Source organism: Rattus norvegicus, chromosome 3 (genome assembly GCF_036323735.1).
Source record: "Rattus norvegicus strain BN/NHsdMcwi chromosome 3, GRCr8, whole genome shotgun sequence".
NCBI classification, from domain to species: domain Eukaryota; kingdom Metazoa; phylum Chordata; class Mammalia; order Rodentia; family Muridae; genus Rattus; species Rattus norvegicus.
This window is the reverse complement of record NC_086021.1, coordinates 94,181,238-94,200,233: the sequence shown is the minus strand read 5'-3', so window position 1 is coordinate 94,200,233 and position 18,996 is coordinate 94,181,238. Positions and strand designations below refer to the sequence as shown.

The following is an 18,996-nucleotide window of genomic DNA, read 5'->3' as shown; positions in this document are numbered from 1 at the left end:
ATATATATGTATATATATACATATATATGTATATATATATGTATATACATACATATATATGTATATATATGTATGTATATATGTATATATTTGTATATATTTGATGTGTTTAACATTGATATTATATCTAATACATACTGTAGCTTCAAATTAAGATTTTAGTCATGTCATAGTTGTTGTTTTGTAGATAACTATGCCTTTTCTTCTTAAAATTAGTGCCAGTTGAGTGACCAGAAGCCAAAAGAATTGTTTCTAGTCAAAACTAAGAAACGGAAAAATAATAATGTATAAGAACATTTGGATTCAGTCATATCATTTATTACTCTTGAAGATTTGTTCATCATCCATTAATTGAGAAAGCAGTGGAATGGATAACCAAGCGGTATTAAAATATAAATAACGTTGTGTGTTTCCTTAAAAACAATAATTTTTCCTGTTCATTAGAATTATGGTGTCCTTCTGCCACCTAGTGGATTCTTTTTGTAAGCAAAACCAAAATCAAAAGCTATTGTTCTGAAGAGGTTTGTATTATGATTAAAGTATGAGAAAAAAATTACATAAAATTTTACAAGATGTGAAGTGTAAACACAAAAAATAGTCTTAAAATCTATGTAAATATATACCTGTAAGCAATGAATGCGTATATCTCCAAGTCCTAGTGTATATTTACCCATTATAAAACTTTATACCCCCTCTGTCAATCCCAAATCATACATTCACGCAAATTTAATCCTCCTTCCCCAAACATTAGGAAAACGAGGACTGCCATAAACTGTGGATTAGACAAATTAGTGCTAATTTCATTCACCTCAGAAGCACATGTAAGGAGGATCACCTGAGTGTCAACTCTCCCTCCCGAGAATAAGATTCCCAATGTACATGTATAATACTAGACTCATTATGAGTTTCAAACCTTGAGATTAAGGTATGTACTACTTTAGTACACAGTTCTAAGAGTTTATCTCAATATTTGGGACAATTATATAAACCTGTCTGGAACTGGAGATATGGCTCATCTGTTAAAGGCTAAGCTCTCAACCACAGCTATAAACCTCTGTGATCGATTATATTCATCCTTGTCAGAAATCGATACTTTAAGCTAGACTCAATTGGATATAAGTTAAGTTCACCTAATGCTCATTACTGTGTCATTATTAGCCACCCACATATTTAGGCAGTTAATTTCTTTGTCATTTTGCTTTTTAAAAAATTTTAATATCTTATTTTAAATGCCTTGGACAAAAAACTATCAAACAAACTCTTTCAAGAGTTCACAGTTTGCTGTCCACAAATGTGTTCATAGTGTTTTTTAATAATTACTTTATTTACTTACATTCCACATTTTGCACCCTTTCTAGTCCCTCTTTCCGGAGTTCTTAACCACATTCTCCCTCTCCATTGCCTCTAAGAGGATGCTCACCATTCCATTTCCCCAGACCCATGCAGGCTTCCTCTTTTTCTGGGGCATCAAGTCTCTACAAGATTAGGCATACCCCTTCTCACTGAGAAAAGACAAGGTAGTCCTCATCTACATATTGCCAAGACCCCAGACCAGACCTTGTATGGTTTTTGATTGGTGGTTTTTCTCCGAGAACTCCCAGGGGTCCAGGATCTTGGACATTGTTGGTCTGTCTACAGTGTTGTCATTACTTTAGGCTCCTTCAATGCTTCCATAACTTCTCCGCAGAGGTCCCTGAACTCAGTCCAGTGGTTGGCTGCATCTGCATCGGTCTTAGCTGCTGGTAGAGCCTCTCAGATGACAGCCATGCTAGGCTCCTATCTGAAAACACAACATTGCATCAGTAATAATATCAGGGTTTGCTGCCCTGGTCTTTCTTTCAGTCTCTGCTCCATTTTTGTCCCTTGTGTGTGAAGGTAAGTTGATGCCCCATCTCTCTCATCTAGAGGAGGCAGTCTATTCAGGTTCTATCTCCCCACTCTTGGGCATTCGACCAAGGACATCTCCATTGAGCCCTGGGGCCTTTCACATCACAGTTCTCAGGACTTTCTAGAGGATTCTCCCTGTCACCTATGCACAGAACTGCTTACTTCCATTTGTTCTTCTGTTCCTCTGGCCTTTTCTCCTCTCTCACGCATGCCTGGTTCAATCCCTCTTTCCTCTACCCTCTCCTCTCCAGGTTCTCATTCCCTCTGCTTCTCATGATTATTTTTGTCCCCCCTTTTAAGCGAGATTAAATCACTGTCACTTTGGCATTTTTTCTTATTAAACCTCTCAGTGTCTGTGGGTTGTTTAATGGGTATTTTGTAATTTTGGGATAATACAATGCATATCATTTTGCATCTGGAATACCTCATTCAGAATAATATTTTCTAGTTTTATCCATCTGCATGCAAAATAGATGATGTCTTCAATTTTAATAGCTGAATCAAATTCCATTGTGTAAATGGACCACATTTTCTGTATTCATTATTCTCTTGAGGGACATCTGGATTTCTTCCAGTTTCTTTCTTTTTAAAATAAGGGTGCTATAAACATTCTGTGTACATGTCCCTGTAGTATGGTGCAGCATATTTTGATTCCTCTTTAAGAATGTTTGTTTAAGAAAATTCTCAACTGAGGAATCTTTAGTGGCTGAGTAGCATGTAAAGAGATGTTCAGCATCCTTAGTCATCAGGGAAATGCAAATCAAAACAACCCTGAGATTCCACCTCACACCAGTGAGAATGGCTAAGATCAAAAACTCAGGTGACAGCAGATGCTGGCGAGGATGTGGAGAAAGAGGAACACTTCTCCATTGTTGGTGGGATTGCAAACTGGTACAACTACTCTGGAAATCAGTCTGGAGGTTCCTCAGAAAATTGGACATTCCCTACCTGAAGACCCAGCTATACCTCTCCTTGGAATATACCCAAAAGATTCTCCAACATATAACAAGACACGTGCTCCACCATGTTTACAGCAGTCTTATTTATAATAGCCAGAAATTGGAAAGAACCCAGATGCCCTTCAACAGAGGAATGGATATAGAAAATGTGGTACATCTACACAATGGAGTACTACTCAGCTATTAAAAGCAATGACCTCGTGAAATTCAGAAGCAAATGGATGGAACTAGAAAATATCATTCTGAGTGAAGTAACCCAATCACAAAAGAACAAACCTGGTATGTACTTACTGATAAGTGGATATTAGCCTAAAAGAATCTTGGAATACCCATGTTACAACTCACAGGCCATTTAAAACCCAAGAAGAAAGATGATCACACAAAAGTGTGGATGCTACAATCCTATACTCAGAAGGAGGAAGAAAACAATCTCAGGAAAGAGAGGGAGAGAGGGATCTAGTAGGGAGAGAGGAGGGGCAGGGAAAAAGTTGTGCCAGTTCAGATATGGAAAGAGATGGGGAGAAGTAAAATGGGTCCGGAATTAGAATGTAGGTGTGTAGTTCTGGGAGAGGAAGAACTAAGGGTAGCTACTAGAAAGTCCAGACAATAATCCAAAAGTTTTCCAGGAACAAACAGGGAAGACATTAGCCAGTATAACCAACAAAGGGCAGAGAAAACCTGTATAGGCACAGCCCCTGGTTGAGGGATGGGACCATCCACCCATTTCAAGAATATTAATCCAAGGTTCCTCCTGTCAAAAAGAAAGGAAGAGACAAAGAGTGGAACAGAGCCTGAAGAAAAGGGCATCCAGAAACTAACTGCCCCACCTAAGGATACATCACATCTGCAGATACCAAACCTACACACTATTACTGATGCCAACAAGTGCTTCCTGACAGGGAGCTGGGTATAGCTGTTTGCTGAGAGGCTCTGCCAGAGCCTGACTAATACATACCCAATGGAGGGCTGAGGGAGAGAGATCCTTAAGGGAGATGATTATGTGCCTTTTTTCTTTGAGTTTGCTTATATTATTGATTTTGTTTTTGTATATTTGTATATTGAACCATCCTCGTGTCCCTAAGATGAAGTCTACCTGATCATGATGAATGTTGTTTTTGATGTGTTCTTAAATTCAGTTTGTGAGAATTTTATTGAGTATTTTTGCATCAATAACCATAAGCAAAACTGGTCAGAAGTCCTTATTCCTTGTTGGGTCATTGTGTGTTTTAGGTATCAGAGTAACTGTGACTTTATAGAATGAATTAGGTGGTGTTTCTTCTTTTTCTGTTTTGTGGATTAGTTTGAAGAATTATCTTTTCTTTGAATGTCTGGTGGAATTCTTCACTACAAACATCTTGACCTGTGAAAGAGCACTCTCTCTCTCTCTCTCTCTCTCTCTCTCTGTGTGTGAAAATTTTCAATGACTGTTTCTATTTCCTTAGTGGTCATGGTACTGTTTTGATAGTTTACTTGACATTGAATTACCTTTGGTAGATCATTTCTGTCTTGAAAATCATCTATTTTTGTCTAGATACTTCAGTTTTGTCAAGTATAGACTTTTGTAGTAAGATAAGATGATTTTTTTAAATTTCATCAGTTTATGTTGTTTGTCTAGCTTTTCATTTTTGATTTTGTTAATTTGTATATTATCTCTGTGCCCTTTAGTTAGTTTGGCTAAAGGTTTATGTATCTTGTTGATTTTCTCAAGAAGCAACTGCTAATATTGTTGATTCTTTCTCTTTTTCTTTGTTTCCAGTTGGTTGATTTCAACCCTGAGTTTGGCTATTGCCTTCTGTCTACTCCTCTTCTGTGTGTTTGCTTATTTTTGATCTAGAGCTTTCAGGTGTGCTGTCAACTTGCTAGTGTAGGTTATATCTAATTTCTTTATGAAGCTTTATGAAGGCACTTGGTGCTATGAATTTTTGCTCTTCATGCTGTTTTCATTATTTCCCATAAATTTGGGTATGCTGTGCTTTTATTTTTGTTGAATTCTAAATAGTCTTACATTTCTTTATGTTCTTCCTGGCCAAGTTATCAATGAGCAGTGAGTGGTTTAGTTTTCATGATTATGTGGACTTTCCGTTGTTTTTGCTGTTATTGAAGTCCAACCTTAGTCTGTGGTGATCTGATAGAATGCATGGAATGATGTCAGTCTCCTTGTACTTGTTGAGACTTCTTTGTCCATTTATATGATCAATTTTGGAGAAGTTTCCCTGAGGTGCTGAGAAGAAGGTATATTTTTTTTGGTTTTGGGGTAAAATATTGTGGAGATATCTGCTAAAATAAATTCATTTCATAACTTCTGTTATTTTTACCATATCTCTGTTTAGTTTCTGTGTCAATGACCCATTCATTGGTGAGAGTTGGATGTTGAAGTCTCCCACTATTATTTTGTGAGTTTAAATGTGTATTTTGAACTTTAGTAGTTTCTTTTATGAATTTTGGTGCCCTTGTATTTGGGACCTAAATATTCAGAATTGAGACTACATCTTGGTAGATTTTTTTTCTTTGATTAGTATGAAGTGTCCTTCTCTACCTCTTTTGTTTACTTTGGTTATAACTATATTTTATTGGGTATTAGAATGGCGACTTCGGCAATCCCAACAACAATTTCTTGGGACCATTTCCTTGGAAAACTTTTTTCTACTCTGAGGTAGTTGCTATCTTTATAATTGAAGTAAATTGCTTGTATGCAGCAAAATACTTCTTGTTTCTTATCCTATCTGTTAGCATGTGTATTTTTCTGGTGAATTGAGGTCTTCGGTGTTGAGAGATACTAAAGATAAATGATGCTGTTAGGTTCCTGGTATTTTTGTTGTTGAGGGTGGTGTAGTGTGTGTGTGTGTGTGTGTGTGTGTGTGTGTGTGTGTGTGTGTGTGTGCATGCATGAACATGTGAATGCTATTCGTTTCTTTCGGATTTGTTGTGAAATGATTCATTTCTTGCTTTTTCTTGAGCATAGTTAGCTCCTGGTGTTGGAGTTTCCTATTTTCCTCTGTAGAGCTGGATTAGTATAAAGATATTGTTTACATTTCAATCTGTCATAGACTATCTTGGTCTGTTCATCTGTGGTGATTGAGAGTTTTACTAGGCTGGCATCTGTGGTCTGTTAGGGTCCATATGACATCTGTCCAGGATCTTCTGTCTTTTAGAATGTCTTTAAAAGTCTGGCATAATTCTGATAGGTCTTGCTTTTATATGTTATTTGGCCTTATCCTGTTACGGATTTTAACATACCTCTTTGTTCTATACATTTAACATTTTGATTATCATATGCTGGAAGTATTTTCTAGTGTGATCTATTTAGTCTTCCTTGGTTTCTTGTATGTTTATGACCATCTCCTTCTTTAGGTTAGGATAGTTTTCTTTTATGATTTTGTTGAAGATGTTTTCCAGCCCTTTCAACTTGGAATCTTCACCCTTTTCCTCTTCCTATTATTCTGATTCTGGTGCTTTCTTAGCATGTCAAATCTCCTGAATGTTTTGAGTTAGGAACATTGTATATTTGGCATTTTCTCTGACAAATATATCAATTTCTTTTATGTTATCTTTCATACCTGAGATTCTGACTTTCATGTCCTATATTCTTGATGATACTTTCATTTGTAGTTTCTTTTCTTCTTCCAAGGTTTTCCATTTCTAGATTTGCTTGATTTTTAAAAATGTTTTTCATTCCCAGTTTAGGAATCGCTTTGTTCAATTATTTTACCTGTTTGATTTTATTTTCCTGTATTTCTTTAAGGTATTTGTTTCCTCTTTAATAGCTTCTACCTGTCCATCTGTACTTTCCTCTATTTCTTTTAAGGAGCTATATATACCCTACTTAAAGGCCTCTATCATCTTTATGAGATGGGACTTTATGTCAGAATCTTGCTCTTCAATGTGTGTGAGGGTACCCTGGACTTGGTGTTGTAAGAGAACTGGGTTGTGATGGTGACAAATTACATTGACTTTTGTCACTTATATCCTTGCACTTACATTTTGCCATCTGGCTATTTCTGGTATTAACTGGCCTGGGTGTCTCAGAGTGGAGTAGTCCTTTTTGGAGGCAAGTGCAGCTGTTTGACCTGGGCTAGAGCAGGACTACTGGGAGTCAGGCATCTGTCTCTGGTTAGCCAGACCCCTTTGTCTCTGGTTAGAGTACGTCCCCTATGTAACTGGTTACAGAAGTCATCCTATGTCCTTTGTTAGAGCAGACCTCCTTGGCCGAAAGGCAAGCTGAGCTCCATAATTCTGCATATTGTTTGGTTGTGATTTTTGGTGGTGATTTCTGACTGTGGCAAAGAGTTTTCCTGATTACAGGTGAAGACTACACTTATCTGTGAGTATAAATCAAATATTTAGAATGCGGTTATAGATTATGCTGTTTTAGTAAAATGGTGTTGTAGGTTCTCTGCCAAGATTCTTGTCTTCATTAGCATTGAGTACTTAGTTATCTAGGTTTCCAGTAGTAGACAAGATTTCCCTCTTGCTGGGAGTGGGCTGGGGTTCTTAAGTCCATTAAAAGAATTTTTGTTTACTGGGAATGTATGCACATTACTTCTCTACTCGTAGGGTTATAACACTATGTTGGTCACTGTGTTGTTCAAGGGGAATTACTAGATAGAACTGTTGGTTTCCTTCATCCTTTGGAAACTTGCATGGTATCTTCCAGTATCATGGGAACTAGTCCTTAGTTTATAAATATTTTGTAGCTTCCTGTATATATCTAAGTTTAAAGAATGTTGATCTCTTATAAAATATTTATAAGATATTTAAAGCATTAAACATGTCTTTAAAAGTATTACTAAGTTTAGATAAAATTACAGACAAAATAGAACATGGTGCTTTGTTTCATCTAATTGTTTGATTTAGGCCTCCAGAGCAATTCTTCATTTGCATTCTCTAGGGTTTACATCTCTGAGGTATCTGTGACATAAATGTGAGACATAGTTTGATGCTAAGGTTCTATCTTTTTATTTCCCTTTCTCTCAGTTATCACTGAGATATTTTTGTAAAGGTTATGTGATAGAAGTCATCTTTTTCTAAAATATTCTTTGATAAACACAGTAAAACCTGTATTTTCCCATAACTTGTATTCTATTATATATTTAAATAGAATTTCTAGCAGAGGCATTTCTAGAACCTATCTTTTTTTTTTCAAAAATAAGTCTTAAATGAATACATCAAAGTTTTCTGGTTTGTGGTGAGTTTATTCAACTCTCATTTTATTTTATGTTATAAGGAATGTAATGTATGACCCTAATTTTTTCAGGCTTTAAAATGTATGTATGACTATAACTTCTACGATAAGCATTTATGATAGTTTTCCTAACTAGATGAATTTATCATCATGTGTGTCACTGTACTTGTTATTATGTGACCAATATTTCTAGAGAATATCTACTTATTCATTATATATTTCCTTTTTATATATGCAGTCAGTTTCAATCAATTATAACTCATAATATGTATTAAATCTCATTCTAATCTCATAGAAAAACTAAGGATATAAATTATATTTGGTTATTCTGGAGTTTCTAAAATACTCAGGATTGTATTTAGCACATAAGAGAAATGTAATGAGAAAAACCAAGATGCAACTTACCAGAAATTACATATGCATATTATATACACAGCCCATTGTACCATCAAACAACTGAACATAAATGACAGGCAGTTTCTGAGGTAAAATGAGTAATTTTGAAATTTAGCCCCAGTTCATTAAGGTAAACACAGCATATAAGAAGTTTACCACAAAGTTAAGTATAATGAAATATGTGTCATAACTTGCTGAAACAGTATTTGTTATTGGTAGAATAACAATAACCCTAAGTTGCTCTAATTTTACTAGAATAGGATGCAAGAAAGAACAGAGATTTGATTCCCACATTTTAAAAGTCTAATTATAGAATTTAGATTCAATATAATTTGTACAAAATGTGTAACTGTATTCAGGATATAGTAAACCCTGTAGATAGAATAATAAAATCTGAAGTAATACTTGAAGTAAAATTGTACATATATTAATAATATTTTAATATCAGGGACACAAGTCTAATACTGGGAAAAAAACCTATATAGATCTTTATGAGTATCCTTAAACCTCAAAACACTTTCTGTCAGTCTATCTTATTTGATTGCTTCTCTCTTTCAATTTTTCTATTTTAACTCAGGGACCAAGAAAACCAGACTTTCTCAGTGATCTTCATTCTCTTGGGCTTCTCTGAATATCCGGATCTACAGGTGCCCCTGTTCCTTGTGTTTCTGACCATATACACAATCACTGTGCTGGGAAACCTGGGCATGATTGGCATCATCAGGGTCAACGCAAAGCTCCGCAGTACCCCCATGTACTTTTTCCTTAGTCACCTTTCCTTTGTGGATTTCTGTTACTCTACTGTTGTAACCCCCAAACTGTTAGAAAACTTGATCATAGAAGACAGAACCATCTCTTTCTCAGGCTGCATTATGCAGTTCTTCTTTGCATGTACATTTGTAGTGACTGAAACCTACATGTTAGCAGTGATGGCCTATGACAGATTTGTTGCAGTGTGTAATCCTCTGCTCTATACTGTTGCCATGTCCCCAAAGCTGTGTTCCTTTTTAGTGGGTGCATCATATTCTTGGGGTTTAATTTGTTCCCTTACACTTACTTACTTCTTGCTGAGATTATCCTTCCAAGGAATTAATATCATAAATAATTTTGTGTGTGAGCATGCTGCTATTGTGGCTGTATCCTGCAGTGACCCTTACATTAGTCAGGAGATTATTTTTGTCTCTGCCACATTTAATGAAATAAGCAGCCTATTCATTATTCTTACATCCTATGTTTTCATCTTCATTACTGTCATGAAGATGCCTTCCATTGGGAGCCGTAGTAAAGCCTTCTCTACATGTGCCTCCCACCTGACTGCCATTATTATTTTCCATGGAACAATTCTTTTTCTTTACTGTGTACCTAACACAAAGGGTTCTTGGCTCATGGTCAAGGTGGCCTCAGTGTTCTATACGGTCTTCATCCCTATGTTAAATCCCTTGATCTATAGTCTCAGAAACAAAGATGTCAAGGAGACTTTCAGCAAGCTGGTGAGGAAAAGTATATAATGCCAAATGTCATATTAATGTGGTTTGCTTATCCCTTCATATTCAGAAATATTGTGCAGAATTTTTACGATATTTAAAAGAATGGACAAACTAAAACCAACCACCTACCACCAACAACAGTGATCCTATCTCCAAGTTAGCTAATTATTCAAAATCTATTTATTTTGAGTTTGGGTGTTCAGCTATAAAATAATAAAGAAAGTAATAATAACTTTTGGTTAAATAAAGATTTCATACTTGAAATTTAACATACACAACTTTTAAGCTAGCATACATTAATGATGAAACAAATTTCTCATTTTCAATGCTTGGAGAATAAAGACATACATGCATAGAATTGATTGGAAAATATCTTTGTAATTAGTAGGCTATTTAATTGTCTTAACTAAATGATTATATTTTTGCTATTATCACTTACTAATCATGATTCATATCTTTTGGGATACCATATTCCTGGTAAACTTTGATGTACTTCAATGCCTATGCTACTATAGATTGCCAACCCTAATCTTTATTTTCTTCTGAATCCTTGCTTATTATTTCCAAAAGAAATACTGTAATTTGTTTTGTCATAATAATTTATAACAAACTCATGTAACCAAAACTTTTTAGCTATTTAAAAATAAACATTTATATATCAAAAAAATCATGTACTCTAGCTACAGGTATATATCACCTATTCAATATCTGAGAGTCTGTAATTAGATATGATAATGCATTTACCTAAAGATTCTACAAAATACTTTATATATTTAAATAAAATAATATTTTTAATAATAAATATTGTTTTGGGTGACGAGATCACATTAAAAATGAGCTGTATTTGTCACATAAGACCCTATATATTGAAGCTCCCAAATTTCAAGAGTAGATAGTAGATATAGAGTAAATTATAGTTCTCACAGTATAATTGACTTATTTGTTATTTAGAAGTAAACAGAAGTTCACAAATAACCATATTAGAGGTAATCTATCTCACTAGAATTAGGAAGTAATCCATACCTAATAATGTAAATCATCTAAGCCCTGATAGTGCAGGGTATTTGACCTATAGGGAGATTTAATCCTCATGTATAGCATGAAACTACCTTCTACATAAGTATGTTTGTATCCATACAGATCCATCATTAACAGTTTTAATCATTGAAGTCTTTCTTTCTAGTGAACTTTAGTAAAGGCTCTTTTTGAGGTATATAAAGCACTGAAATAAGTGATGATGGTTTAATTCTTAGCACTAAAGTTATATGTACTTGAGGATATCTCAAAGTAACTATACTTCATGAGATATGAATTAAAATGAATGTTGATCTAGGCTGGAAAATGGATGATTTTACTGATATCATATCTTCAAGTTAGAATATCTAATTTGTTGGTTCCCTTTAAATTCTCTATGATTTTATTCCTCATAATTTCTATAGTGTAAATTAACGGGATAATGATATATTAATTAATATGTTTTCGTACATTCATGAGCTGACTTGATGTGGAGCAATAGCACAGTTACTATGCAAACTAAATAAAAGTCCTAAAATGATATTCCATACTACATGAATTGTCATTGGTTATCTATCTTCAACACATCCTTGGTTCTTTGGTTTTAGTTTAGAGATGATCTGACAAACAAAGACAAAGTATACCTTTTGCAAGCCTTGAAAATTCAGAAGAAAAACAGGATGAAAAAGACTGGTATTTTGAAAATCTCAGTGACAATGGGGTGGCAGATATGTGCACTGCTGTGTACCATCCTACATTGAAATCATGATGGTGGTGATTAAAATAAAGGCAGGCAGGGAGAGAAACAAATTTAGGCAACACTTTTATTCAAATTTTAGTGGGAAATAAAACATTCTTCTGTCTCTTAAGCTTTATCAGAACAAGATATGTTAACAGTGCCACCAAGCTCATAGTAGGTTTGTGTGCATGTATACATGCATGAGTCCGTGTGTGTGTGTGTGTGTGTGAACATAGTCCTGTGTGACCAAAGAGCATATTAATACCAAAGAATCAATGGTAGCTCAAGGGAGTGACATAGTCACTGACAAAGAAGAAGACTAGAGCTCTTTAGAAAAGATGATTAAGGATCACCACAAATTAGCCATCTCTCAACTTTGCCAGCATGCATAAACCTATTAGCATACATGTGTACCAGAGTCTAAAAAATATGGTTAAGAGCTTCCAGGGACAAAGCCACTACCCAAAGACAATACATGGACTGACCCTGGGCTCCAATCTCATAGGTAGCAATAAATAGTCTAGTAAGATCACCAGTGGAAGGGGAAGCCCTTGGTCCTGCCAAGACTGAACCCCCAGTGAACGTGATTGTTTGGGGGAGGGTGGTAATGGAGGGAGGATGGGGAGGGGAATACCCATAGAGAATGAGAGAGGGAGGGGTTAGGGAATAACAATCAAAATGTAAATAAAGATGAAAAAACTCATATTACCCTTACAGAGGGACAGAGTGTGTGAGTTCAAGTCTCAACACCCATGCTGGGTAGTCCACAACTAACTGAAACTCCATTTCCAAAGAATCCAACCCCATCTCTGACTTCCAAGGATACTGTACTCAGGTGCATAAAAGTACAATGTGACATACATAAAATAATTAAAGAAAAATGTTCTTTAATAGCATATACACAACAAAGAAATGCTTGGTGCATTCTATGAAAGAAATGGCTCTATCCTTAAAATTTGATATCTTAGCACTTTGTGAAGAACAACAGTAGAGGAAATCAGACGGAGATGCTTAGATGCCATTTCAGTACTTCTGAAAGGAAATAGTACAAGAAAGCTGTAGTACAGATAAGCATGTTATAAAAGCCATGTAAAAATAAGTGATGTTTCTTTTTTTTTTTTTTTTTACTTTCTTCTTACTCTTTTTTTTTTTTTTTTATTAACTTGAGTATTTCTTATATACATTTCGAGTGTTATTCCCTTTCCCGGTTTCCGGGCAAACATCCCCCTCCCCCCTCCCCTTCCTTATGGGTGTTCCCCTCCCAACCCTCCCCCCATTGCCGCCCTCCCCCCATAGACTAGTTCACTGTGGGTTCAGTCTTAGCAGGACCCAGGGCTTCCCCTTCCACTGGTGCTCTTACTAGGATATTCATTGCTACCTATGGGGTCAGAGTCCAGGGTCAGTCCATGTATAGTCTTTAGGTAGTGGCTTAGTCCCTGGAAGCTCTGGTTGCTTGGCATTGTTGTACTTTTGGGGTCTCGAGCCCCTTCAAGCTCTTCCAGTTCTTTCTCTGATTCCTTCAATAGGGGACCTATTCTCAGTTCAGTGGTTTGCTGCTGGTATTCGCCTCTGTATTTGCTGTATTCTGGCTGTGTCTCTCAGGAGCGATCTACATCCGGCTCCTGTCGGTCTGCACTTCTTTGCTTCATCCATCTTGTCTAATTGGGTGGCTGTATATGTATGGGCCACATGTGGGGCAGGCTCTGAATGGGTGTTCCTTCAGTCTCTGTTTTAATCTTTGCCTCTCCCTTCCCTGCCAAGGGTATTCTTTTTCCTCATTTAAAGAAGGAGTGAAGCATTCACATTTTGATCATCCGTCTTGAGTTTCGTTTGTTCTAGGGATCTAGGGTAATTCAAGCATTTGGGCTAATAGCCACTTATCAATGAGTGATGTTTCAAATAACATAAATACTGCTCTGAACAAAATATATAACATTTTAGCTAGCCTTAGTAAGTTTTAAACATTAATGTTTTGAATGTTTAAGTTTCAGGTTTATAGTCAAACGTAAGTTTATAATCTCAGAAGGAGCAGTTAGATACTATGGTTGAAAGAAAAGATGTAAATGTTATAATTCTCACCATATAGTTCCTTCCTAATGAGGGAAGACAGAAAAATTGGCACTAAAACTGATCATATGACATTTGGTGAGTGTACAGTACGTAATATGCTTTTTTATTATTTGCTAGAGAAAGAAGCAAAAGGAATTATCATCTAAATGTACTCAGATATGAATGTATAGGTGTTCATGAACAGTTACAAACAAGTACACCAGAGGATCAAGAAAGGAAAAGAGTGTATATATAATTAGAAAAGGAAAGGTAAAAGAAGAGTAAAAATATAAGCAAAATAGAAAATCTAATTAAATTATATTTGAACATCATGAGAAAACAATGATTTAGCCTTCTCCATTCTAAGATAATATCATAATTTCCATTCTCCATAAAGTTACTTATAGGGAATATAATTAATAATGTAACTATTACATACATAAACACACACACACACACACAAATACACACACTCAAACACACACATTATTCCCACAGTTTCTAAAAATATTTTCTTTTTGATTCATTATTTTAATATTAGGAATTCAATGAATAAAGAATCAAGAAAATGTTCTTTATGTTGTGTGTGTAAGTGTAGTGTCTGTGCATATCTATAATGACTGAGAAAGGATTTTTATGTGGATTAACTTTCTCACAGTCTCTTTTACATCCTTATTTCTTAGGCTGTAAATAAGAGGATTAAGCATAGGGATGACCATGCTGTAAAACACAGTGACTATCTTAACAAGAAGCAGTGAGCTCTTTGACTTGAGCACACAGTATAGAAGGAGAATAATCCCATGGCAGAAAGAGATGGCCGTCAGATGAGGGGCACAGGTGGACAAGGCTTTTTGTAGTGCTCCTTTAGTAGGAATCTTGATGACAGTGATGAATATGACTACATAAGAGACGGTGATGATAAGGAGGCTGCAAATCTCATTGAACATACAAATTAACAGGCATGCTATCTGGCTTAAGGAAGAATCAGAGCAGGCAGCAGAAATTATGGCAGAGTACTCACAGCAAAAGTGGTTAATGATGGTAGATCTACAGTAAGATAGTGCCAAAAGAAAATATGTTAGTGTGGTGGCACAGAGCCCACCCCATAGGTAAGTTCCAGTTACTAGTAGAGCACAGAGCCTACGAGACATAGCCACTGTGTAGAGCAGAGGGTTACAAATGGCCACAAAGCGGTCATAGGCCATTACTGCTAACATGAAGGTTTGGGTAACCACACAAGCACAGCCAAAGTAAAACTGGATTATGCATCCTTTGAGGGACATAGATCTGTCCTCTGTTATCAGAAGGTCTAAGAGTTTTGGTGCAATCACAGTGGTGTAACAAAGATCAACAAATGATAAATGGCTGAGGAAAAAGTACATAGGAGTGTGGAGTTTAGCATTGATCCTGATAACCAAAATCATACCTAGATTTTCCAAAACAGTGATGGCATATATGATCAAAAAGATCAGGAATAAAGGAACCTGTAAGTTCGGATAGTCTGAGAATCCCACGAAGACAAGTAAGATTCCAGTAGTCTGATTTACTTGATGCTGCATTTGGAAACTTTCTTGAGGAAATTAGAGAGTCCATCCCAGGCAGCAGGATACAGTAGAAGATGTGGATATTATGAAGGGAAACAGAAGAATATGTCTTAATTTATGGCACACCATATACCAACAGGGATTTCGAAAGAAAATAGCTTGACTATTTATCACAGAGAGTTTCTTAGATCAGTAGGGGAAAACTAGCATCTCAATATACACTGAGAGGACATGAACAACTCTGTGTAAACACTATAATGTTAGTGCTCATTGCTAGACTACACTCTAAACTGCATAAAACTCCCATTTAGTCACCCAAGTCTTAAAACTACCTTCTTTGTTAATACTGGTACAGCAATACAACTTTTAAACTAAGCTGTTAAAATACAGATATGCACAACGGATTCAGAACCACAAATAACTCTTTCTAAAGAATATTTCAGATTTTCCTGAAAACATTTAAACATTCTCTTATTAGATATTATGGTGAAAGGGTCTTACTGTCTACTTCTATGTTTCCATCTGCCTGTCTCTGTCTGGAAGCCTTTTAGATTGAAAGTGTATTCATTTGTAGTTACAGACATTAAAACATTAACTGAAAGAAAAGAAATTACATATATTCTTGTACATCTTGGTAAAAAGATATGCATGGAAATAGTGAGGTATAAAATCTTAAATTGTTTTAGAGTATAATGATGTAAACAAAATGCAAAAGCACTGAAATTCAGAAGTGAATTTAGTGATTCATTTACCATGATTTTAACCAAAACCTAGGAACAATTTTAGTCTAGACTCTAATAGTCCATACTCTATGGACTCTTATAATGTAATCTATGTTTGCAAGGTTAAGTCATTTTCAGGATTTATATAACTTGACCATAAATCATCAATACCACGGGTAGAGAGCCATATTTCTTATGTTGAATTGCTTATATGGTTGAACAAAATGTTCATGTTTAAACATAAATTTTATATACTTTATATTATTTAGTAAGACCTTGCTGGTTTAGAAGAAAGAAGTATAATATAAACAACCAGTTTCACAATGCAAACAAAATGTCTAATTTTTTTCTTTACTATATGAAGCCATCTACAATGTTTTTTCTCCTTTCTCATTTCTTAGGTTAAAATTACCTTTTGCTGAATTTGACCTGGTCTATAGTCTCTCCTGTTCGCACTCCTTAGATAAAGATCACTCAGGAATGTAGAGTATTTTATCTTCAAGCAAAAAATCTTATTCTTCAATCATTTGCACTCTTAGAAGACTTAGGTTTCCTAGCATTTTCTAGCAAGCCTTCATCTCTAAAATTAGGTTACCTCCTATTTTGGATTGGCTTTAAATGTCTCAAATGTTTACAGTGTTTTGTTTGGAATTTGACATTCAGAAGTAAATGCATACATTACTTTTATACAGCTTTTCTTGTAGTTCTGATAATTGTAACTTTTGTAGATAAAATAATACATTTTCAATAATACACAATATACTTTTCATTATGTAAATATTTTATGTTCATTCTTTTTCATATGTAATATCATTTGTCGTCACAGATATCTGAGCTGTCACACTTTCTCTTTACATTAACTTAACATTTAATTAACTTATTCTAGACCTCAGATTATTCCATCCAATAACCTTGTCTCCAGTATGTACATGACATGACTCACTACTCAAGCCTTAATAATAGGCCATTTATTGAGTCATTCTCGGTGTACAGATGGGACTTCTGTAAGATCTTTGACTGGTTCTAGTCAGCATGTATTAAAATACTGCTTCAATAAACTATTTGTGTGTGGCTCTAACAAGTTGTTTAAGGTCTATTCCCCATTTCCTTACACATGTAAATATAATGAGGAATTATTAACTCAATTTTATTGCTGTCACTGCTTTATGTTGTGATGTATTTAAATCAATTACATAGCCATAAATACAACATTGCACATTGCAGGGAATGGCCACAAAACATAGACTGTTTTTTTTTTCTCTCTGTCATTGTTTCCTTGGTTTATTTAGAAATTATAATATATGAGAAACAAATGTGAGATTATCAAGAGTCAATATTTTCTAAATACTACTGTTTCAAATAAGAAGACAGAAATAGAAGCACATTGGCAGAGACTCACTAAAAAAATGTTCTCCATGGTTTTATTGTAATATTCCTAAGGTCCCAGCTAAAGCTTCCTTCAGCATTTCAAAGTATCACTCATTGTTTTTAATAGTTTCATTTTATTCCAGTTAAGGGAAATACAAGAGTTACTGAGCATGCACCCTTGAGTGGATTCTAACTTGCCAGCATTTTTATTTATCAAAATAACGATGTCTCAATGAGAAGCATTTATATATCCACAGAAAGTATTTTTAAAATTGAAAGTTTAAATTAATATCATTTTAGTTCCACCAAGTTTATTAAACATATGGGATACCAATGAAACTCAAGAAAAAAATCATGATTTTTACAAATACAATAAATACTTCAGTACCTTGTAATATGAATCTCAGATGAATCATATGGCCTAACTGACACTAGTTTCACAGAGCTCCTTCTCTAACAAAAATATAGTTTCATCTTATATTCTCTCATGTGTTAATTAACCATCCATCCAAAATCAGGTATAGATTTCTGTAACCAATCCAGTAAATTATAAAAACAATAAATTTACAAAAGTTTGATTAAGACAACTAATTTGGAATTAAGTCATAAGAGTTTCATACTAAAAAATGTGTTACTAGAAAAGGCAAAAAATTATTCATTACTAAAATAATAATGGTCAGCATAAAAATGCTCTTGATGTTAATAAGGCTCTGAAGCCAAATCTGGAGATCAAAGAGTGTGTTTTAACTCCAAATGCATGGCCCCAGGGAATCAAACCACAGCAGTCTTGAGCAAAAATTTACCATTAACTAGAAATAAGATGACTAAGGAAACAGTTTCCCAATTATGAGCATAATTAATCCAAATCACCAAATCATATGGGACACTTCAATAGGTTGATTATCATTACTAGAACAAGTCTACCAATTTATAACAACCATGGTGCAGTTAAATGTAAGTTTATTGCTGAAAATATAACTTCTCAAAAATTATATCTTGCATTTTTATCAGATTGCTTTATTTTAAATAAATTAATAACAAACTACGTATAGCATTGTTTTACAACTTGTCAATTTAATTGTATAAATAAATAAATTGTATAATTTTATAATAAAGCTGATTATCCATATACACATTTATTTGTTAATTGATAGATCTTTTAATGCATAATATTTGGGGTATTTGTTAAATTATGTTACAGAAAAATCTAGAAGAAATTTTAGGGATAAATTCTCAAAGGTTGTTGTCATTTACAGTATATTTTAGGTATAATATCCCAAATTTTATTTTATTAAATTATTGTCGTAATGCATGCCTTGGATTGTGCTTTTCCAAGACATACAACTTGAGGTTAAGACAGTTCAGCAGACTTGCCTAGTTATTTTGTCAAAATGAAGTCAATTGTTATCAAATTATCACTTTATTAAAGAGTAATTTTTCACTTATTTTACTTTATTTAGTATGATATTAAAATGTATGAGATTTATGGTTGTGTCTTAATGGATTCTTATATGTAATTCATATCTTTTGCAAATAGAGATATTTGAGTGGTTCTTTTTCTATCATGTGTTGTGCATGTGTGTGTATTTGTGTGTGTGTGTATGTGTGTGTGTATGTGTGTATGTGTGTGTGTTTGTGTGTGTATGTGT

The 18,996-nt window shown here is 34.6% G+C and overlaps 1 protein-coding gene and 1 pseudogene across 1 annotated transcript in view; one reads left to right on the top strand and one right to left on the bottom strand.

The window, feature by feature from the left end:
* Or5d3 (olfactory receptor family 5 subfamily D member 3) overlaps positions 1 to 9,932 on the top strand; it is a 25,116-nt gene extending 15,184 nt beyond the window's left edge. Inside the window, exon 4 of the mRNA XM_063285203.1 lies at positions 9,002 to 9,932. Coding sequence (XP_063141273.1) covers positions 9,002 to 9,932 — 931 coding nt within the window. The remainder of the gene's footprint in view (positions 1 to 9,001) is intronic.
* A 4,168-nt stretch (positions 9,933 to 14,100) lies between these two features.
* Olr617-ps (olfactory receptor pseudogene 617) lies at positions 14,101 to 18,039 on the bottom strand (annotated as a pseudogene).
* Positions 18,040 to 18,996: the final 957 nt, after the last annotated feature.